A 24,418-nucleotide genomic window follows, 5' to 3' on the forward strand; every position below is an offset into this window, starting at 1 on the left:
GGGGGGGTTCTCATAGCCTTGTAGAGCCACACCTAAGATTAGACACTGGTATGTCGATCGATCACATCCGTCAACTAACTGGAAAGGGCCTGTGCATGTGCATGCGTGTGCGTGTGCGTGCGTGCGTGCGTGCGTGCGTGCGTGCGTGCGTGCGTGCGTGCGTGCGTGCGTGCGTGCGCGCGCGCGCGCATGTGTGTGAATTCACTCCCAGTTCTTTCCCAATAGTTACGCAATAATAAGTGGCATGCTATGCCAAATACCGTTAATCTTTCACACTGTAACATTCATGAATAGAGTAAAATTAAACTGGATTCATAAATCAGCACAGCCAAAGCTGCAACGTGTACAGCGCAAACCAACCACATGAATCAGACATGCCTGTCAACTGCTTTCCTATGGAACATTTGACTCTCGATAAAGAAAAGCCAACTGCTTTATGCGTTGGTATAAACAAAGTGGCTTAATATAAATTCAGAAAACAAACGAGGATGCGCAAGGTTTATACAGCCACAGGATAACGAATATACCCGTGTTCCTTAAAGCACCGTTTCCCAAACAGTGGGTCGGGCCCCATCTGTGGGTCGCGGACACATTGTTATGGGTCCCTTCATTTTTTGCTTCCTACATTTTGTTTTTAATTATTATAATTTGAAAACATTTTCAAAAAACATTACCAAAATAGCAAAAGTTTGCATGAATTCATACCAAATTAAAAGTTATTTTTCGAATAAATAAAATAAAAATCCATAAATTAGAAAACAAATGTTTAACCCATTTAGACCTGAGAAAAGATTCTACAAATGCCTTCTAAATCCTGACAGTTTTCTGAGAATCCTGTTTCTATGTCAGTCGTTCTCAAACATTTTCATGTCAAGGACCCCAAAAGATTATATGTAATTGCGGCCGACAGCCCCCATCTGAAAATATGTTGTTTCAGTACCCCCCAGAAGCAAAGATTTGAGTTAAAAACGCTCGCTCTGAAAGAATATATATATATTCAAAGAGTTGCAACACATTTTTAAGATTGTTCAGAAATAGCAGACCTACAAGCTCGTAGCGCAGCACTCTGTGGCTGTCCTGTGCTATGAGCTTGTAGATCTGCTATTTTTCAATAGCGAAGGTATAACACAATGCTTAAAACACTAAAAGGGGTTCCCGTTAAGAATGCTTAAAGGAGAATTCCATGCTAGAAGGCTTTCTTACCTTTATTTGTAGTCGTTACGTCTCCACCAAAGAGGTCCAGGTGTTATTTTGTGCAAAAGTGCATTATTGGCTATTTCCCCTACCATAAGCCCTCAATGGGGGTTGGGTTTTTGTGCTAATTTGCATATTTCCATCGAAATAAGTAGTAAAGTGTGCCACTTGGGATACTATTTACATTATAAAGAGAGGATATATTAAAAAAACATTGATTTTTGAGCGATGGAAATAAGCGAATTAGCACAACACCCCAATGCCCCATTCAATTAAATGCAATTCATTGAGGGCAGGGGAAATAGCCAATAATGCGCTTTTGCACAAAATAACACCTGGACCTCTTTGGTGGGGACGTAGCCTCGGAAACCCAGACGTTTTTATTTCCAGGGGAAAAAAAAGTCTGGGTCCGAGTCCACTTCAATTCGGCATAGAGTAGAGCAAACATCACTCACTCTCTGCTGATTTCTGATCGTCTGCACCTTTGTTAAATTGACACACGTATACACACACACACACACTCCTCTCTCTCTGTCGCTCTAATTAATTAGTCTCATGTCTAGCAGCTGCGCAGGTGAGTTCCAGGCTAGTGGGGACGTAACAACTACAAATAAAGGTAAGAAAGACTTCTAGCATGGAATTCTCCTTTAAGGAGAAGTTAAAATAGCCGATCTACAAGCTCACGACGAGGCACGAAGCGACGCGTTGTGAGTTTGGGAACCACTCTGCCTTAAAGGCCCCCCTAATGTGTTAGATATAGAGTCTCCCGCCTCTTTCTCCCTCGCTCTCCGTCTTTCGCTCCCGGGAGAGCGAGGCGAGAGAGCTTAAAAGACCATGCCTGAGCTATGGCATACGTCAGTCGTCAGCCCCACTCGCATCCACAGCGAAACGATCCCTCCCTTCATCCCCCCGGGTTAATACGTGAGTAGTAGTAGGCGAAGAATGAATAAAATAAAAAAATCCCATGAGGGCAGCATCATTTTACTGCTGCTCGAGTATGAATGACGTTTCAAATTAGAATGGAGAGTTCCCTGTGTACTGTACTGTACTGTACTGTACTGTACTGTACTGTACTGTACTGTACTGTACTGTACTGTACTGTAGCTCAGTGGCTGTGATTGAAACATTGAACCCATTTAGGATGGGAACGCATCTGCGTCGCTTTAGCGTTTAACCACTTATTTTGAAGAGCCAAATATCCGTAACCGGATGTTACAATGATAAAATGCTGTGTGTGGTGTCTTGACCGGTTGTTGTTCTCTCGGTCGGTGGTGAAAATACCCGACCGCGAGTATCACAGCGCCTGCTGTCGGCCGTTGAAAAACCTTGTTTTCACCAGAAACGACATTCATTGTGCCGATTTGGAGATACAGGCCTTTGAAAGCAGCACATAGAGTGCAAGTGGATGCGCGCATCTTCAAAATGGCCGCGGCCACTGTCCCACTTTGACTGTTATGCTAATGAGCGGCAGCTAACGATTCGATCGGATCAAAACATGGATTAAATAATATAAACTCTGGAAAACGTAGCCTACGGTTCTGGCAGGCTAGACGATTAATTTAATCCTACGGTTACTACGGTTCTGGTGGGCTCCTTGTTAACTCAAGTCTTTGCTTCTGGGGGGGTCCCTGAAACAACATATTTTCAGTTGGGGGTCGCCAGCCAATTACATATAATTGTTGGGGTCCTTGACATGAAATGCTATTAGCCGATCTAAAGGCTTGTTCTGCTATTTACAAAAGTAAATACATTCAAACTAATTTTAACAACACAATAATAATTTTGTATGGGGTTCCCTGGCACACAATCATATTTTCTGACGGTCGGTGTGTGGGGGGGGGGGGGGGGGGGGTTTCTGTCCCGAACTTGTGAACTCAATACTGCCGCAATCTGGTGGAGTCAGGTTAGGGGTCAGTGGGGGTCAGGTCAGTGGCCAAATACATTATTAATTTGAGAGTCCTCGACATGAAAACGTTTGAGAATCACCAGGGTAGAAGAAGGTAGTAGCTTAAGTGTCAAAACGTTTATTGAAGACGAGAAAAGAGCACTATACACTAACAGTGCCAACTGCCAAGGTTAGACGTTGGTTAGACGTTGCATTCCTGACAAAGCTTGGTGGCTTCATGGTGAACACAGTATGGTACTGGTTTAGGAGCTCCATGTCCCGCACAGTTCAATGATTACAACTAGGGTTGTCCCGATCCGATCATGTGTTCGGAAATCGGGGGCGATCACGTCATTTGATCGGAATCGGATTTGGAGCAAAATAAACGTGATCGGGACATCCCTAGTATCAATATTATATCCATATCATGATATTAGACTGGCATTGTCTGTGATTTTGGATATTGTACTATTGTGATAAGGCATCGGTATCGGCCGATACTCAAAATCTAATGATCGGATCGGGAGCAAAAAAACCTGATCGGGACATTCCTAATTACCACATGCCCCAATGCCCTGGCAGAGATAAGCCCCATGTCATCACTGTCTGGTGAAAACCATGTCCAAAACGGTTACTGTTCAGAAGAAAGTAAGAAAGTACTGTAACAATGTAGTATACTATAGTGTATAATGCAGGACTTAAGTGGTTAACCCATTTTGGACTGAGGCCGATTGACTCATGTCGTCTCTGACGGGTGGAAACCACATATGTCCACTTTGTTACTTTTCAAGATTCAAATTCAAAAATAGAAAAAGTCGCAGATACACGAACAAGCTCGAAACGTGCCAATTGAAAAAAAGTTTGAATATGGAGAGGAGTGGTTTCTGCCTGACAAAAACGATTACGTTGGTGTTTGACACCCTCTTAATCTGTGAGCAGCCCATTTGATTGATTGATTGTATTCACAGTATGTAGAAGAAGAAGGTTACAGTTCAAATGAAAACACGTCAATAGAAAAACTGCTACTGAGGATATAACCAGGAAAAGCACTAAAAGATGTTTACATCAGGGTCCTCCATCTTTTTTACGAAGGCCAGTTGCGAATAGGGTTGGGATTCGTTAGGATTTTAACGGTTCCGGATCCTTCCCGGATCCCTCTTAACGGTTCCGGTTCCTAACGGTTCCCTTAACGGATCCTAATATTATTTTTTCCCCCTTTTTTCTGACATAGATTATGCTTATATTATAACTAACCTAACCAAGTACATAATAAACACAAATTCATTAATTCATTTATTGAAAATGCACTTTACAATTATGAGGTGGCACTATTATTTAAACTTCACCACCACCACCAGCAGCTAGCCACCACAACAATATCATTGTTGCAATTTGTACTGTATATTGCAATTTGTAGCCTACTGTATATTAAATATACAGTACACATTGCAATAATGATATTGTTGTGGTGACAAATGTTGTCTTTAATGTTCAGATTAATGTAATATGAAGGACCCCTTACCCTAATGGAAACAAGCCATAGTGCTTTCATGGATTATAAAATCCTCTTAGCAGACCTTGTGCTTTTTTCTGCAAACTGTTTATAAAATAATCAATCTATGGAGGTATATGCACCTAAACGCTGGGCTCTCAACAGTCACGTGATTAATTTAGAGCCAAATCAAAAGCAGTTGAGTTGCTTATAAGTTGTAAAAATGAAGTGCAGACAAATTGATTTGGCTCTATAGTTAACGTGATTCATAAAATATCAGACAGAAAGACATCGAGTCATTGGCGTTCTAAATTAACACCATTAAAAACAGTTGTACAATACGCCTAATGAAAAGCTCTGTAGACGTTAGTAGTTTTTATTTTCTATTACGTTACTAGCCTGGGGAAAGTAAACCAGACTTGCATCAGATCGTCCCCCGTCGGCTGTGGTGAAGCTGCGGGGAGAGCGGGCACGGCTTTCCGCATGGCTCACAAACGCGATGTGCCTAGATTATTCTCGTGAGTTGTGGACTCGTGTAGGCATATTGATTTTGAGATGTTTCCTCAATGTGGACGTGGTACAAGTTGCAACAACCTTTGCAGAGGGAACTATAGCATCGCACTTATTGCACTTTGCGTGCTCACTGCTCAGCCTCAGTCATTTCCCTCTCTGTTAACCACACTTTGGAGAGAGATCTGTGCGACATACTGTCCCAGTGTCCCACTCGCTCCGCAGCGGTCGCTGAATGCACAGAACAGTGGGCGTATCTTCCCCGACCCCACTCACTCTGTAGGTGGGGTGACGTCACCCCAGGCTCTGCTTGCATGCACACACAGACACAGCGGAGCTAAATGACGACTGATGAGAACCGTTTGGGGAACCGTTAATAAAAAAACGATGGAACCGGCTCCGGATCCCAACCCTAGTTGCGAATTGCAGCCGCCCGTAAGTTCTCCTTGAGAGTGATTTTGATCATTCCAGCCTATCAAAACGGGCAGGGGTGAGGTGGGTTCTGGGAGTAAGGCCATACTGTAGGTTGGTTTGCTGACTCACCATGGGAGCTCCCTGGTGTCCGATGACATCCGGCCGCCCTTTGAGGTCGGTGGGGTCCATGATGCAGGGGGAGGTGATGGACAGAGGGACCATATAGAGACCTAGTAGCACACTCAGGTACAGCAGTAAAAGCAGCACCTGAAACCCTGGAAAGAGACAGACAGACAGACGACGCGTTTGAACATGAGAGTCAGAGACAGGAAAATATTACAACCACCAATAAAAAAATGCCATTGAGGTGCTTTCCATATTTGCACTTTTTGCGTTTTTTTCTTTTTGTAAATGAACTAAAAAAAATCTGTAGATCTGCTATTTTTGAGTGGTGCAACCACTCCAAGGAACAGCAATGTCCGTGTTCACCCACCTATGTGACTCGTGTTAACCTATGTGACTCGTGTTAATGTGTGTGACTCATGTGTGACTCATGAGTACCAGTAGGGGCGCTGTTGTGGCAGAAACAGAGACAGAGAGATGCACTGTTGCCTGCTAATGAGAGAGAGAGAGAGAGAGAGAGAGCGAGAGAGAGGGGGGGGGGGGGGGGATTTGCACCACTCAGTTCACACGGGTGTGATTTTTTATTTCAATCCTGAAAAGTAACAGTTTTGGACACCCGACAGAGACGATAACCTACAATAGGAATGGCACATGAAGAAAGCACAGGCAGCGTTTGATTTTAGGCCACCATCGAAACAGTTGGTCTAGAGCAGGGATTTTCAACTGGTTGTGAACGAGGGACCACCACCCTGACTTAAAATCAACCTGGGGACCACCGTTGTGTTGGGTGGAGAATCTGGGCTTTTGTAACACTTGCTATGCAATGCATCCCAGGTGTATACATCCCACTGTTGCTCAACCAATGGTCCATTGACTACTAATTATTTCCTAATAATGACTCACCCAGATAATCCAGTGCACTTCCCCCTCTTAAGCTTTTAAACTCCCTTGAATTTCTTGACCTCGAAATTGTCAGTAAATGACTACTATGGACGGTCATCATAGGTCACCAAGTCATTCAGTTCATTGTTTCTCAACTAGTGGAAAGACATTTTTAAAAATCAACAAATCCTACATTACTAAATGAATGGTCAGGGACCACATGCAGTACTTCCACGGACCACCAGTGGTCCACGGACCACCTGTTGAAAACCCCTGGTCTAGAGCACTGGTTCTCAAACCTTTTCATGTCAAGGACCCCCAGATGAATTTGGCCGCGGACCCCCATCTGAAAATATGTTGTGCCCAGGACCCCAAACAAGATTAGCGTTGTTAAAATGCTTAAAAAACATTCAAATCTTTTCACATTCCATTTCAAGATTGTTAAACTGATTATATGATACTATAATATGAAGTAATTTAGCTGGGGAATCCCTTCAAAAGACCACTCACTGGTCAAGAGTCTTAACCACTGTGGAATCAGTGAATCACTAATATCAACATTGGAAATACTGTTTACTTTCCATTTTAGAATGTCAATTGTGTGTTTATGGGTCTTCTGGGTTGTTTGTGGTCACACAGAATGGTAAAGCACTGACCTCAGAGGTAAGGGATGCATTACGTACTAACCCCTTCCCCCCACATCCGTGTACGTGTGTGTGTGATGATGGAGCTTTTTGTGTGCATGCACTCTCTCACACATGCACACAGGAGAGGGTATGTGTTTCAAGGTCATAGGGCTAGGTTGAATGTGTCAGGACAACTCCTATTACAGACAGGAGACTAAAAGCGCACGCACATACTGACAGGCAAACACAGACTTCCATGCAACAACCATTTGCATACATACAGCATACACACACACACACACACAGTCACACAGTCACACACACACACACACACACACACACACACACACACACACACACACACACACACACACACACACACACACACACACACACACACACACACACACACACACACACACACACACACACACACACACACACACACACACACACACACACACACACACACACACGTCCCAAGCCTGCATGAGAGCAAAGACGCTGAGCAGAGAGAAACGCAGCAAAGACCTCTTTTCACCTTGACTCGCACAGCCTTCTGTTACAGATATGACAAGCAAGCAGCATTCCTCGAGAGATCGAGACTGGAGCACATTATAGGCATTTCAAATGCTACTAAATACAATTACATTGGACATTAAAAAAAAAAGACAATAACATTTTAATACTACTCATTAAGCTACGAATTTAGACTGAAGTAAATAAAGCGGGTCAAGTTTGCCCGTGGGGCCTCTATAGCGGTGCCTGTTGGGCCTACTTGGAACGATGCAAGTTGTAAATGCATGCCCCACCCAGATATTATGTCTTTGTCCCTTTTATGCCCAAATATGGAGTCCATGCAGACGTCAGAATGACTTTTTTTGATCCTGTATTTAAGGTTTGTTTGTCTTGTTTTCTGTTGTCCTTTTTCTTTGGGGTGAAAATGTATTTATTCTTGTACGTTATACTTGTGGGGTTTATTAAGAGAAGCTGTTAATGCCACCATTTATTATTTTTCAACTCCAGTATTTAAATAATGCTTCTGTGAAAAAACCAATAAACAAAGTAAAAAAAAAACAGGCCAGCTCCATCTATGGACACTGGGCATATATTGGGAGTGAAGGTGCGGGGGCTGCATGTGGCCCCCGGGGGCCGCCGGTTGCCCATGTATGCTCTGGGACATGTAGGGAGGAAGAAAGCAGCCTTGCGGGGGTCTGTCGGCAACGCGTCACATGACAACATCGGAATGTTCACTATCTCCGTCACCCTGAGGTTCTACTCTTTATGTACACTATGTTAATCATTCACCAGCCTCACCATCCATCCTTGCTGTGTGTGCGCCTGGACCGCTGAGGTGGAACAGTTCGATAATCACACAGGAGTCCCTTTCTCTGAATGTTTGTGTGTGCGCGCTGAATGTGTGCACTGGTCTGTGTGACGGACGGCAAATAAACGCAGATAAGACTTTACTTATATTGTGTGTGTGTGTGTGTGTGTGTGTGTGTGTGTGTGTGTGTGTGTGTGTGTGTGAGTGAATGAATGAATGAATGAATTTTTATTTTCGTGTCTTGTCGTTAAGACCCATCCCTTACGGGATTATAAGACACCAACAACATAAATAAACAATATCACGTTTACTTCCCACACAGAAGTTACACCAAGTATTTGTAAAAAACAGAAATAAGCAAAAACATAAAAATAAAATACATCACATATAAGTTTTCTTTGTCCGTATTTCCCAAGCTTTCTCTATATATTCTGCTAATGCAAATATCTTCTGTTCGAAAAACCATCTCAGTCGCTCTGCATCACTTAACCACATCAGATCTATGTGTGTGTGTGTGTGTGTGTGTGTGTGTGTGTGTGTGTGTGTGTGTGTGCGCGCGTGTCAATATCTAGCTCAGTGTGTTGTTGCGTTAGGAAACAAAGGGGGGGGGGGGGGGGACTTACTTGTCTTCTCTGCACGGGCCACCTGCCCAGCCACGATCCAAGACAGTGCTGTGACTGCAACTAGGGCCCCTATTTGGAGAAAAGGTCCTGTGGCCTTGAGAGACAGAGAGAGAGAGAGAGAAAGAGAGAGAGTATGAGAGAAATAAAAGCTAGAATAAGGCAGGGGTTCTCAAACCATTTCATTTGGAGACCCCCAGTTTGGTATGCATTAGGCCACAGACCCCCGTAACTCAGTGTACAAATGTACACACCGAGTATGTATACCCCCCGGAACTCTGAGAACCACTGGAATAGGGCATCCAGACAGACGAAGAAAGAAACCAAAGGAGCAAAGGACAGAGATGGGAAGAGGCTAAAAATAGTCACAGTAGTGGATTTCTTTTCTTTTTTTTTCTTGTTGTTTTTGTATGTCTGTACTCAATTATTATTGTTTTTTTTTTATATTGTTTTAATGATGACGATAACTGTGGGGGGAGGGATGGGGTGAGGGAGAAAAGAAAATGAAAAAAGAAATGGTATGTTCAAACTAAACTTAAATTGTTGAAACCTGCTACCAATAAACATATATATTAAAAAAAATAAAAAAAATAGTCACAGTATACTACTACTGAGTATGCTCTACTGTGTGCCACGCCCATTCTAGCCAAGGTAGACACTTCTTCACAAAGATCAGTTTGGGGTGCAAGTGCTATGGCTAAAATAGAGTTTCTATTTTGGACAATATCTTAACAATACCAAATTCGGATACCAAGCTTTGACAAAAGCCACAATGGACACAGCGGAAATCAATGCAAAGTGACCTGAATATCTCAAAATGTATGACGCAAATCTCTGTTAAGAAGAGGTCTATACAAAAATAGAATGTGTCTATTTAGGATATTTAACACAGCCTGTAAACAAGTTATTATATAAAGTGAGACAAGAGGGGGGCAGCAGTGGCTCAGGGGTACAGTGACCGGATGGGAAACGCAAGGTTCCCAGTTCAAACCCGGGCTCCCCCAGAGCTAGTGTCGAAGTGTCCTTGAGCAAGATTCTGAACCCCTAATTGCTCCCGATGTGCAGGTTGGTGCCTTGCATGGTTTCCTCTGCCATCGGTGTGTGAATGGGTGAATGTAATGCACAATCTACGTATGTGAAGCGCCTTGGATAAAGGCGCTATATAAATGCACCATTTACCATTTAGACAACGTATTTCAGGGGGGTGTTTGGGTTCAGCCGATAATGATATGCTGTATTTTTACTGGCACAAGCCTTCATACTGGTGCTTCCTTCCCTGTGTTGTTATGTATTTACCTGCAGGGATATGGGGACAATGTCCCACTCCTCCCCCCACGTTTGGCTGACAGAGATCACTCCGCCCACAGTGGTGAAGAGTGCGCCCACAACACCTATCTGTGTACACACAAAGACACACAGAGAGAATTCAACACACGTGCACAACAGGGTTTTCGGTAGGCAATTTTTGGACAGACAGGATTATATATATTTTTCGGACAAAGAATAAATTAAATCGGTCATATTATAACGAACGTCACATGCGTGTTTGCGGATGCATGCACGCAACTGATCATTACACCTCGTTACGTTAGCACTGTACTTCTTTACACTTTATCACAGATGCAATCTGTTGCTGTTTTTATAGTATATATATATAGGAATATCTACTAATATATGTTGGGCTTTAAATCTCATTCAACCTTAATATGCAAAACCTAAAGCTTTTGTTTCGTTTTGTATTGTCAATATTATGCCATGATGGCGAAAAGAAGGTTGACTACTTGGCCTGCAATGTATTCCAATTCCACTTTAACCGCTTTGGTTCAACCGGGTTGGTTCAGATTACATTACCCTACTCTGCACTCCGGTTCGGTTTAGAACACCTGAGTGAACCAAGAAGACCCGTAGTCAGCGCTGATTAGGAGGAGACGCTGTTTAAAGCTTTCTTCGCCCCAAAAAATGGTGTTGCGTATCGAAAATAGAAGACATACAATCGCACAACGCATCGCTTTGTGACACTGCGAGCTTGTAGGTCTGACATTTTTGACAATCACCACCGTCATACAACGAATAGGCTGATATCTCTCTCTCTCAAATAACTGCAGCCCATAGCAGGCTGTGGGAATTAAACCACACTGACATTAAGTCAGATCATCACAACTTTAATTGGTTATCATAGGCTTAAATGTCAAAATAACCTAATAACAGCAATTTCCCAATCGGTCACAGTGGCCTGTGATGTCTGTATAATTAATGGCCAATTAAACATTGTATGGGTCAGTGGCCGGTAACCGGCTAATGGAAACCTTGGTACACACACACACACACACACACACACACACACACACACACACACACACACACACACACACACACACACACACACACACACACACACACACACACACACACACACACACACACACACACACACACACACACAGGCCTGTGTACACAGCACACATGCACACACACACACACACACAGCGTTTGACACATACAATCACACAAACACAGAACACCCAATCCCAAAGGCTTCATAGTTTTGTGTGGCTGAACAACAGCATCACAGAACGCGTCAGTTACTGGAACCTTCACCACTCCCCTGGGTCGACATGAACTGAACCGAGCGCTCCGAGTTCACAAGTTCACCCGCTTACAAGTAAAGCACACAATTGTGTGCACACGCGCACGCACATGCGTGTGCGCACACACACACACACACACACACACACACACACACACACACACACACACACACACACACACACACACACACACACACACACACACACACACACACACACACACACACACACACACACACACACACACACACACACACACACACACACACACACACACAGGCATGCAGGCATGCACAAAGAGGTAAGAACATAAACACCAAGGTAATGTAGTCCTGCATTTTGAGCTTTATTATAGCTGAGTTTTTTGTTTTCAATTTCAGTTGAGTTCTGATTTGTTTTTAAAGCGATTTGTTTGTTTAGGTTTAGGTCACAAAAATATCAATTTCATGATTATTGTAAAATAGCGAAAACAGTTTCAGTTTCATCGTTTTTCTTTTGCAAAAGCCTCGTTTTTCTTTTTCTTTCAGTTAACAGTTATTTTATATATATACAGTATATATACACACAAACCCTCCCAACACAACACAAGTGCACAGAGTGCACACACACCTTGTGGAGCCAGTGTAGGTTCAATTGTTGCCCAGCTGCTACGTGGCAAAGTGCTAAAATCTGAAATACACGTGCAAGAAGAACACACAGAACATCATTTGAATACATAATTCTCAAAACCTGCTGTGAACAGACGCACGCACGCACACACATGTGCACGCGCACACACACACACACACACACACACACACACACACACACACACACACACACACACACACACACACACACACACACACACACACACACACACACACACACACACACACACACACACACACACACACACACACACACACACAGCCTTTCATGTCTTTGTTTGGTGTGGTGATTAAGTTGTCGAGTATATGAATATTTGATGAGAAGGACTAACCATTAAAAATGCTATGTAGGTGAAGCCAGCAGCGGTGGTGGCCAGGATGGGGACGGTGCCGTCGCTCCACTCCCCTGAGCGGCTGTACAGGACCCTGGAGGAGAGGACGGGAGAGAGAGAGGCTTTCAATATCCTCAACATCAGTGCTTCTCAAACCATGTCCACGTCAAGGACCCACACATTCATCTATCTCAGTGGTTTTCAACAGGGCTGGACTGGGAGAAGAATTCGGCCCGGTCATTTTCGCGCAAATTTGGCCCAGACCAGCCCACCACAACCAGCGAGCAGATAGCAGAAACTATACCGCCCGCTCCGTCGAGGCACACACAAACAAACAAACCCTAATACCACCACTTTTACAGAACAACATAAATGATACAAACCAACAGACAACTACACAACCCTTTGTTGCTCTCACAAGAATGATGCTGGCAAAAGGATTCAAGATAGAAGAGGGTTTATTTGTTACTCACTGATACAGGTACAGTGAAATTATCATGATAGCACTGGCAGAATTGCAGCACGCCCGGACCTTTCCTGGTGGCCTGCCGCCATATTGGCCTGCCTGCCTGTCAAAAATATATATATCATGGCGGCCCCCTACGGTCGTGGCCCACCGGGAATATGCCCGGTACGTCCTATGGCCAGTCCAGCCCTGGTTTTCAACCCCTTTCACGTCAAGGCCCGTTATGTGTTCCGCCTTTGAGCCTCGGACCACCATTTGATTTTGTCATGTATACCCCCCGTTTCTTCACTAGTCCGATCCAGAAGAACAGTTTGCTGGCCACTGCTACAGAGCTGATCATGAGGTTATATCTCCAGAAGAACAGTTTGCTGGCCACTGCTACAGAGCTGATCATGAGGTTATATCTTCCCTTCTTCTCTGGAATAGACCAGAGGTAGAAAACTGTCGTTCCCCGATGTCATCGCTAGGGACACATGCATCAGTAAGCAGGAACTGGGGGTGACAATGAAGGACCGGGAAGTCTGGCGTGGCATTGTGAAATCCATTATCTCGACTGCGGTCGAAAAATGATGATGATGATGATGATGATGTCGTCGTTGGATGTGATTTTTCCCACAGTTCCATGCTGTATTCATGTCGGCACCACAGGAGAATAGATAACAGGCAAACGTTGAACAACAATAACAATTCTTCTACATTCTCTAATTGTGTAGACTTCTTGTAAATTAAGTAATGCAGATGTTTAACAATAATGTAACTCTTGATAATAATAATAATAATAATAGCTTGAATTTATATAGCGCCTTTCATGAACCCAAGGACGCTTTACAAAATGTACCAACAACAATCAAAAACTATATGCCATAAACCTGAGAGAATAAGTGTCTTTTCAAGGCAGCCTTAAAAGAGTCCAGTGTTGGAGCATGGCGAATCTCTATTGGAAGAGAGTTCCACAGGGTGGGGGCTGCCACACTGAACGCTCTGTCCCCGAAGGTTCGCTTGACTGCCTTGGGGACAGAGAGGAGGTCCAAATTTGTGTACCGCAGGTTCCGTGTCACAGGAGGTTTATGGAGGAGGCCTGAGAGGTACTGTGGAGAGCGTACCATTAAAACCAAATGGTCCATTTGGGGGTTTCATTGGGTTTCATTTTACACTCTTAAGAGTTAATGATCTCTAAGGACCATTTGGTTGCCAAATCTCCATCATTTAGCTGGGGACCACCTGGAACCCCCTCAAGGACCAATGATGGTCCCCGGGCCACTGGTTGAAAACCACTGGTCTATTTTGCCCGCGAACCCCATCTTTGCACGATTTTTGAAAATAGCTGTTCTACAAGCCTGCATTGTTGACACGTTGTGATCGGCTGTTTTCAAATAGCCGATGTATATGGGGTTAAACAGATTTTTATTAGATTTATTTTTATTAGATTTATTTATTAGATTTTATTTTATTATTTTTTTAGATTTTTTTCACATTTTGCTGGGAAAGCCCAGCAAAGCCCAGCAAATTTGCCCTGCAGCCTAGGGCTAATCTCTGTCAGCACTAGTGCCTTAAACATGTTGTTGTTAGTAGGAATAAACACAGGAACACCCGGATGTATCTATCTGAAAAGGGGAGGAGCCAACCCAACTTCCTGTTTAACACAAAAAAGGAGGTTGTGTCCCCAGAGGAGGCAAACAAAATAAATTGGGGTTCCCAGACATCTAAAGCGGTCAGATCTTTCAGAACTTAACTGTCTGGAACTTAAAGCATCTAATTCCCTGTCAGACTCCCAACTATCTCCCTTCAGCTTAATGCTTCACTGCTACAATAAAGCCAACCAGATTACTACAAAGCTGGTAGCTTTGGTAGTCACAGAGACCGGTGTTAGGCCGAAGAGATGGCCAGGCCAAGGAAATTATGTCATAGTAGTTATGGTAATTGACAGGTGGCAAAACACTGACGACTCTCTCTTCTGAACAAACAGTGTTGCCTCATTACAAAGCCTTATTTACAGGGAGCACACAATAAAAGCCTCTATATCAGTTGTTGTCAAACTATTTCATGTCAAGGACCCTAAATAATATATGGAATTGGCCACCGAGCCCAATCTCAAAATATGTTGTTTCAGGGATCTCCCAGAAGCAAAGATTTGAATAAAAAATGTTCTCTGTGAAAGAGAATATATGTTCAAAACTATGCACGATTTTTCAAAAATAGCAGATCTACAAACTCGTAGATGCTCGCTATGAGCTTATAGATCTGCTATTTTTCAATAGCTAAAGCATAACATAATGCTTAAAACACCAAAAGGGGTTCCCGTCCAGAATGGGTTAATTTGTGTGTAGTGTGTGAAAATTGACCAAAATGGCCCATGTAATAATGGTCCATTTGGTTCAATACTCACTCATACAGTGTAAAAATTTACCTTTTTACACTCTCAGAGTGAAAAACTTCACTGATTTTACCAGGGATAAACCTTAAGGATCGGGAGGCCCCGTTCATGACGTCATCATTTTAATAATTAATAATTTAAAAAAAAAGAGTGTGTCAGTGTGTATTATCGGACTTCAAAGCATGAACAGCATACAACACAGCCAAGTAGAAAAATACACAAAAGCAGCTTGATTAAACAATTCTTTTACTTTGTCTTGAAATTACTGTAAGGTATAACTGGGAGGCAGCATAGGCTAGTATACAATGATGCAATCGCAACACACACTGGGAAGTGGGAACAATTACAACACAGGTCAATGTGACATGACATGATGACAGGTCAAGTACCTGCATTGATTATTAGCTGCTGCCAACTAGTGGTAAGTGGACGTACAGGATGAGGCTGAATAATTGACAAGGCTGATTGGAAGGCTGCGATGCAATGCAATATTACTACTACTACTACTACTACTACTACTAGCCTACTACTACTACTACTACTACTACTACTACTACTATTAAAAAAACAGGAGGCCCCTGGAGGCTCGAGGCCTGTTTCAAATTTCAATTGAAACGATTGAAACATATATAAGGCCGCCACTGGATTTTACTATGCAGGAAGACATGGGGAAGATCAGGTCACTTTCTGGCCAGTAGCCATAGTCTAGCCTAGCGTAGCGAGCAGGCTATCGAAGATCCCTACCAATAAGTCTGGGAAAAAATCTAAAGTCAATGCAGTTGCTAGCACAGCCAGCGGCGAGAACACCCGCAAAAAAAAAAGCTGTGCTGACTTCAAAGAAAATACCTCATACCCCGCACCGCAATATGAAGGAGCGCTCTACCGTCTTAGAATTGGTACTCTCTGAATCTCTGAACTGTTTGAGATGCAAGACTTCCTGAAGATGCCAAAACCTCAGTGGGGTCACTAAAAGTGTCAACTGAGATTTACCGCAGAGGAAACTCACTGCTGCAAAACACCAGGGTCACATAAAAAGGACAGGAAGGTTAGGGAAACTCACTGCTGCAGAACATCGGGGTCACACAAGGAAGACAGGAAGGTTAGGGAAACTCACTGCTGCTACAACACCAGAGTCACATAAAGCAGCGGTTCCCAAAGTGGGGTCCGCGGACCCCTAGGGGTACGCGACGCATAGCCAGGGGGTACCCGAAATAATTCCCCCCCCCAAAAAAAATTATAATATATATATATATATTTTTTTTAAACTTTTTTTAACATTAAAATTATGTTTATCTACGTGGTCATTTCTGCCAAGTTGCGCAATAAACGTATTTTTTTTTGTTGTTCATTGTGTTTCTCCCATGTTTGCTTTGGGCTAATAGCCGACATGATTACTAAAACTACAACATCAGTCAACCTGTCGTGACCCCAAACAGTAACAGCAGGACGCATGCTGCAGAAACAACAAAAAGACTCAGGACACTTGAAATGTTTCTGTCCGCTTCAGATGGGGGGGTACCTGGAAAAATGTCTACCCCAAAAGGGGTACCTGGTCCAAAAAAGTTTGGGAACCCCTGACATAAAGTATGCAGAGGAATGAAACGCAGCTACCAATACAACATGTGAAAGAGAGAGGCACACAGGTACAGGAATAAACAGCGTCATTTTATAGAGAAAGGAGAAAGGAAAATTGGTGGGCAGAATACCGGGAAAGGCAAAAAAAGAGCGAAAGAGGAAGGGGGGGCCAATAAAACAAGACAGGCAAGGAGGAGGAAATGGGTGACATTGACCATAGTGCGCTGACAGCAGGGGTGGTGGGTGGAGGAGCACCAGATATGTGGTAGAGACACACAGAGAGAGAGAGAGAGAGAGAGAGAGGGGGAGACCTTGAGGGATCTGTATGTGTGTGTGTGTGTGTGTGTGTGTGTGTGTGTGTGTGTGTGTGTGTGTGTGTGTGTGCGTGCGTGCGTGTTCTAAAATATACTGCAAAGTACGCTGTCTTTCTTCCTGTCTTTCTCTGCCACAGTCCACCTGCCTTCATAATGTAAGAGTTTCATCATTTCATGAAGCTGTACTGTTGTTGTGGCATAAACAACAAACATGAACACCGAAATGCTCCATCATCTAGATATAATGGGTCAAATCGATTAATCAATAATTTGGTCTCTCGTGGAATGAGAAGTTGTTCTGAGCGTGTTCTATATTCACGGTTAGAGATGCTCCGATCAATCGGCCACCGATCGGTGATCGGCCGATATTCACTCCAAATGACTCGATCGGTGATCGGCAATTTACCCTACAGTATCTGGAGAAACCGAGCTTTTATACCATTTAAGTGGTATAAAAGTCAATCAGATATATAGTATAATATCATTTTGCATCTTTGTGACAGGCCTAAACATTCTCCCCTTCCTCCCCACACACACAGGAACAGTTTTGACGTGGGCTTGGACATATAATAATTTTGGAAATATTAATATTTTCCCTTTACACGCAAGATCGGTATCGGCCGATCGTGAGAAAAACTATCAGTGATTGGGATCGGTGCCAAAAAAGCTGATCGGAGCATCCCTATTCACGGTCTACCGTATAAATCATTGTTCTCTCATATGCCTTCCTTTTAAACTATTTCAAGGTGAGATTTTTTTAAAATCGGTAGATCTAGCATTTCCGGCATGTGACACTAAAGTGCAATATAAATAATCCTCAAGTGGCTAATAATTGCAGACACAAAGTAAAAGTCTAATGAAAATCCAATACTTGCTTTTTTACTTTCTTTCCCGAGACGTTGCCAAAGCATTTTTGGGGGTCCCCGGCCAAAAAGGTTGAGAACCCCTGCTCTAGGCGACCATGGCAGACAACAAGCTGCTGGGTCAGTTCACCCTGGTGGGGATCCCCCCGTCCCCCGTCCCCCTGCGGCGTGCCTCAGATCATGACATAACACGCAAACGCACAGATTTTATCCAAAGATAACATCATAAACATATTCTAAGGTTTTGGAATTTTGGAATTTGAACCCTGAAAAATGTGGAATTTGAACCCTGAAGAAAGGACATAGAAGTGACCACCGGACAGCAACAATATCATAATTTGAATATTGAGCCAATATGTTAATGTTTACGTGAATGTCCTCATGTCAACTCTCTCTCTCTGCCCACCATATGGTGCTAATGCAGGGAGGCTACTGCCGACCCCCTGACCCCATTATACTAATGGCCATGCACTGAGAGAGACTCCTACTGTTCCTTTGAGTGCTACAGTATCATTGATTTGGAGACATTGACTGACATTATTTGCTCCAATCATTCCTAAATAAAAGAGGCATTTGCTAATCAAATCAATCAACCACAGTTGTAAACAGAAGGTTGTTCACTTTGCAAAGTTTGCATAACATCTGTGATAAATGAAAGTGTGGGTAAATTGTTAACTCCAGTCTATGAACAATAGGATAGGATAGCATAGGATAGGATAAGCTTAATTGTCCCTAGGGGAAATCTGTCATAGACCTCCATATACAGTAACTGCTATTGAAAATACAATGACTACAACATGCATAACACAGATTGTCAGCAAATTGCACGCTGCCTATTGAATAACACACTGTAGTTCGGGGATATGACTTACCCAATCCCTAGCGCTCTCCCGCTAGCCTGGCGGGGCCTAGCCTGGGCTCCACCTATGCTTTCTATGGCATAGGCAGCTCCCGGCAGGATCCGCCGGGAGAATCTAGACGCAGCTGCGCGACATGAGACTAATTAATTAGAGCGACAGAGAGAGAGAAGAGTGTGTGTGTGTGTACGTGTGCGTGTGTGCGTCAATTTAACAAAGGTGCAGACGATCAGAAATCAGCAGAGAGTGATCGACGTTTGCGCTACTCTATGCCGTATTGAAGTGGACTCGGACCCAGACTTTTTTTTTCTCCCTGGAAATAAAAACGTCTGGGTTTCCGAGGCTAGGCGGGGCCAGACAAACCCAAAACATTTCTTAAAAAAGAAAAAGGTTGAATCCAGGCAGGAATTAGAAAGGCCTACAGTGTATACTGTGAAGTTTCTAGAGTAACTAGACCTGCCCGTTGGGCACCGGCCTACTTGGGAACGATGCAAGATGGGAACAATGAAAATCGGGAATACATACCCTATCCTAGTATGCCTAGTATGTTATATCATAGCACCCGTTTTAACTGTCTGTCTGTCTGTCTGTCTGTCTGTCTGTCTGTCTGTCTGTCTGTCTGTCCTTGTGCAGTGGTAAACGTCTGTGGAGAATTTGTGGAGAACGTCTGAAGAGTGCAAACTGACTGTGAAAAGTGGACTGACTAATGGACCAAGTAATCAAATTGCAGGTATGGGGAATAAGGCTGGGGTTGCCATGGTATTCAATTGGCTCATGGCAGAGCCTGGACATTGGCTGGACAGGTGTGATCAATTGGCTAATTTGGGCCCTGTCCAGAGCCTGGGCAGAGCCTTTTGTGCTGGTTCTTGACTGCACTGCACTCCCTGTGGGGGTGTGGAACGCCGGCCTGTGTCGAATTTGAAGTTGGTGAGGCGAACGGCATTTATAGATAGATGTTCCATCTATACATTAGCTCTTTCCTCTAGCTACACAGTAAAATCCTCAGTGTTCATTTATCCATTTGTACAAATAAATATTCACACGCAGGACCTTACTCTATTTAGCCATCTTGTTCTGGAAAAAGCGTGTCCATGTATGCTTGTGAATGTGTCCTTCAATAGGACAGTGCGAGTATGTGAGATTAACCCATTTTGGGCGGGAACCCCTTTTGGTGTTAGCATTATGTTATGCTTTAGCTATTGAAAAATAGCAGATCTACAAGCTCATAGCGCGCCACCGAGTGGCGCGCTATGAGCTTGTAGGTCTGCTATTTTTGAAAAATCGGGATTTAGAAGACATTTTGTAGAATCGTCCTCAGGTCTAAATGGATTAATGTAATGATGAATTAATGATGAATAATGAAATGAGTAATGAAATTACGCAGAATATTTATATTACCATTAAATATAGCCAATTTTCCCCCTCTAGGCACAGCATAAATTGGCCCCAAATGAATTAATTAGCGTTGAACCCCTGTGCACTTGTGGGCACAGCTGGGCTGGAGCAGTTTTCTCCCTGTTGATTCAAAGGTCACACAAATATAACTGTGCGTGGTTCATATAATTGTTCACAACTATGGTATGCATCAAACTACCTGAGGAGGTATTTCCCATACTGTAAGAGATGGTCAAAACATAAGGCTGGACGATATATTGATTTAATTTGTATATTGTGACTATGGAGACTAGATATTATCTGGGATTCAGAATAGTGTCACATATGATGGGCAAGTGTTCTCCTGGTTTTAATAACTTAGACCCTATTTCATACTTTCAAACACAAATATCATCACAATACAATAATATCGTCACAATATTGATAGGGTTATTTGTCCGAAATACCATGATATTCGATTTTGATATCATCTCGCTGAGTTAAATCACACATCTGCTATTTTTGAAACAGTGTGATTCTGCAGATTTTAAGGCATTTATAGAATGGGCCCCAGGTCTTAATGGGTTAAGTGAGGACCACAATGGAGGTTGTGTAATTATGAATCGCTGTTGGATGTTCATTTGTTGAAATTACAGAACATTTCCTTTGCCATGTAAAGACTTTTTCCAGTTAAACAGTGTGCATCACTTCAATACGAGACAGGCAAATCATTTAAATCTCCCAAAGTTCCGTACTGGTCTGTGTCAGTTCTCCAGCTATGGAACACCTACTGTATACAGCAATCTCATCAAATTCTACTTCATTAAATAATTTCAAACATAAGTTTAGGACCCACTTAATTGACCAGATCACTTAATTATATATATATATATATATATTTTTTTGTATCATCATTCTTTTCTCTAATCATGTAGATAACCAAGAATTCTAATCATGTTCTTGTTTTTTTGTTTTGTTGTTTTGTTCTTGTTTTACAGTATATACTGCAATCATGTTTTCTGGATATTCTATATCTCTTGTACAATGTTTCATTGTGATTTACATAGGTAGAGGCCTCGTATAAGCCCCTTGGGCTTTTTTGCCTCAGCCTAGTACTTTACCCTTCTTATATTTATATGTTCACTGTGTTGCTTTTTATACTGTGCTGAATAAATAAATACAAATACAACTACAAAACATGACTAAAGTAGCCTCACGTTTCCAGTCAATCGCAGTCTGCAGATATCCTGCTATCTAGGCAGGGAAATCTAAATTCAGTGTAATTGCTAGAACAGCACCAAGAACGGCTGCTAATAAACCTGTGCTGACGTCTTTGAAAACAACTCATATCACCAATATGAAGGACTGCCGAGGTTCAGAAATACAGTTATTTTTTTAATCTCTAATTGTTTCCACCCAGTCACAGTCTATTTTGAGCCTTTGGCCATGTAACAGAGTGGTCCTCTGTTACTTATGTTAGCATATTGGCACTTTATTAACTTGCACAGTTGTATTTTGCAGTCATGATTTGATTGTTGAATACTGTTTCCTGTTTGGCCTGTATGGCCACTCAGCCAAAGAGTTCCACCTGGGGAAATGCTTGGTAATAAACATGAGGGGCAAGTGCAATATGTTTGGGAAGTGCAATAATGTGGAGTTCTATTGTTGAGGTTTGATTGAATGCCTAACAATTGCCTGTGATGTGTTTCAGTAAGGATTGGGCTGGACCATGTCAGGATAGGAGGGGGGGTTAAGATGAGGTAGTGTGAAGGACTTATAACTTGTATAGTTCATGTAGTTCACAGAAACTTGTAACATTTGTATGGTTTAAGGTTATTTATTTATTTATTTATATGTATGTATTTATTGTATGCTTATGTATGTTCTCATGTTGAAGACACCCCTGTAAATGGTATAGTCCATTATCATTATCTCTGAACTGAAGTCTGTGCTGGGAGTAGAGAGCTTCCTGTATTTATGCCGGTTTGTAGTGCTCATTTGGTAAACCTACTATTGGTTAACCTTTATCAATGCCTCTGTACTGTTTCTCCAGCCACTAACACGGTCATTCCTACAGGCCATGTCTCGCGACCCCCGCCCGCCAATAACCTTAATAATAGAGAAAATACATTAGATATAAATACAGATAAATACAGATATAATCATTAAGGAGGAAGGTTTCTGGAGGAAAGTTTCTGCATGCATTGTGTACTATTTTTCATTTTCCAGCTATTCAGTTGCAAAAAAACGTTCCTTTTTTGAAAATAATTTGGGGACCCGCCAAAATAATTTGGGGACCCCCCCGAGGGGTCGCGACCCCCAGGTTGAGAACCCCTGGGCTAAGTGTCAAGGCGGCGCGATAGAGGTTAGGGCACACACCACATGATACGCCCATGCCAGTATGTGTGCCAGTATTTGCTTAATGTCATCCCCCTAAGCTCTCTGTACATATTATTTATCCACCGTCACCGTTAATAAAGGCAAAAAATGTCTAATGAAAATAAAATACATTAAAACTACCAACGGGAACATTAACGAACGCTGTGAGAGAGGCAATGTGGGTGAATGTAATGTCCCTCTCTCTGCTATTTTCTCCAATTCGAATAGACCTCAATGTACTGTGAGAGATTTCATGCTAGATAATTTGACATAAAATAAATTAGTACTGTAATATAGAAAGCTTACAGTAGATACTGACAAAGTCTCAATATGTCCAACGGATGAAATTTTGATATTCTTAAGATAGATGTATAACTGAACACCCCCCACCCCATCTGGGTGCTATAAGACAAGACATGTATTTTATGTAACACTGTGTGGGCCGTAATCTGCTGAGGGCTAGACATAGTGATATTCAGATTAAGGCGGCGGAAGGATTATCCTCTGAGGGGTAAATATGTGGTAAATACAGGGAAATATGTTATGGATACAGAGTCTGTTTATTTGCAGCTGAAACAATAACGTGAGAAGATATAACAAACATGGTCTATGGTGACACATTAAATGTGGAACAGAATCTGCAAACAACTGTTTGATAGAGAGAATGGCAGCATTATGATGGAAAAAGAACAGCACAAGAACAAGGTGACAAAACATTACAAAGTTAGGTGTATAGAGGGTTGGACAGTTTTCTGAAAAAGCTATGTTTCTATGTCAGTCGTTCTTCGATTTTTCAAAAATAGCAGACCTACAAGCTCGTAGCGCGCCACTCGCGCTATGAGCTTGTAGATCTGCTATTTTTCAATAGCTAAATCATAACATGATGCTAACACCAAAAGGGGTTCCCCCCAAAAATGGGTTGAACAGACATAAAAGTGAAACGAAAGTTAGAAGAAAGCATCGCTCGGCTATAAGTCAATGAATGAGTGTTTTCTGAAAAACGTACGTATGTTGCTATATTTTTCTGAAAACCTCATTGCTTGCCAATGACGAGATTTCTTGTCATATTCTTCCAAGGCTAACATTGCCAACGGGGGTGGTCCCTGGCACAAAACATTTTCAGATGGGGGTCTGCGGGCCAAATACATGTCACTGTGGGGGTCCTTAATTGGTACGAAGAAGTCAGAGAACTACTGATTTAGCATTTTCAGAATCGACTTCAGGTCAAGGGCCTTTCTCGGCCCCACCTCTCTCCCTGTGTTTTAGGATCCAAGATGGCCACAGCACCAGGAGGGGGTGGGGCAGAGGTGAGCGGGCGGGGTCGACATATGACCTTACTGGGCTGCATTCAAGACACTTGTCAAGAAGTCTTGTGTCTGACACTTGACTTGTGTCTGAACACAGCTTTGATGGATGTGTTCTGCCCCCCTCCCCCCATCAAACAAAATGTTTGGTCAAACCATATGGGCTTCCATTGGAAATGCATTGGAGTGGCCATTAAACACAGACACAAGACAAACGCAAGACAGGTGTCTTGAATTTGTGAATGTAGCCCAGTAAGGCCACCCCCTCC

The 24,418-nt window shown here is 42.8% G+C and overlaps 2 protein-coding genes across 9 annotated transcripts in view; one reads left to right on the forward strand and one right to left on the reverse strand.

Annotated features, from left to right (window-relative positions):
• The window catches only part of LOC306932261 (lymphocyte antigen 6D), a 78,641-nt gene extending 62,918 nt beyond the window's left edge, over window positions 1–15,723 (forward strand). The window contains exon 4 of the transcript XR_013791093.1: window positions 15,709–15,723. The gene's annotated coding sequence lies outside the window, so the exon portion shown is untranslated. The remainder of the gene's footprint in view (window positions 1–15,708) is intronic.
• Window positions 1–24,418, reverse strand: part of gdpd5b (glycerophosphodiester phosphodiesterase domain containing 5b) — a 120,158-nt gene that overhangs the window by 28,844 nt on the left and 66,896 nt on the right. For 7 of the 8 annotated variants that reach the window (XM_079513987.1, XM_079513985.1, XM_079513983.1 and 4 more), the window contains exons 4-8: window positions 12,644–12,737; window positions 12,271–12,330; window positions 10,370–10,468; window positions 9,077–9,170; window positions 5,625–5,770 (exon numbers count right to left, since the gene is read on the reverse strand). In XM_079513987.1, coding sequence (XP_079370113.1) covers window positions 5,625–5,770; window positions 9,077–9,170; window positions 10,370–10,468; window positions 12,271–12,330; window positions 12,644–12,737 — 493 coding nt within the window. Of the gene's footprint in view, window positions 1–5,624; window positions 5,771–9,076; window positions 9,171–10,369; window positions 10,469–12,270; window positions 12,331–12,643; window positions 12,738–19,107; window positions 19,149–19,451; window positions 19,674–24,418 lie in introns of those variants that run through there. The other variant, XM_079513990.1, reaches the window with a different exon arrangement.

Source organism: Electrona antarctica, assembly GCF_951216825.1.
Source record: "Electrona antarctica genome assembly, chromosome: 11".
Lineage (NCBI taxonomy): Eukaryota > Metazoa > Chordata > Actinopteri > Myctophiformes > Myctophidae > Electrona > Electrona antarctica.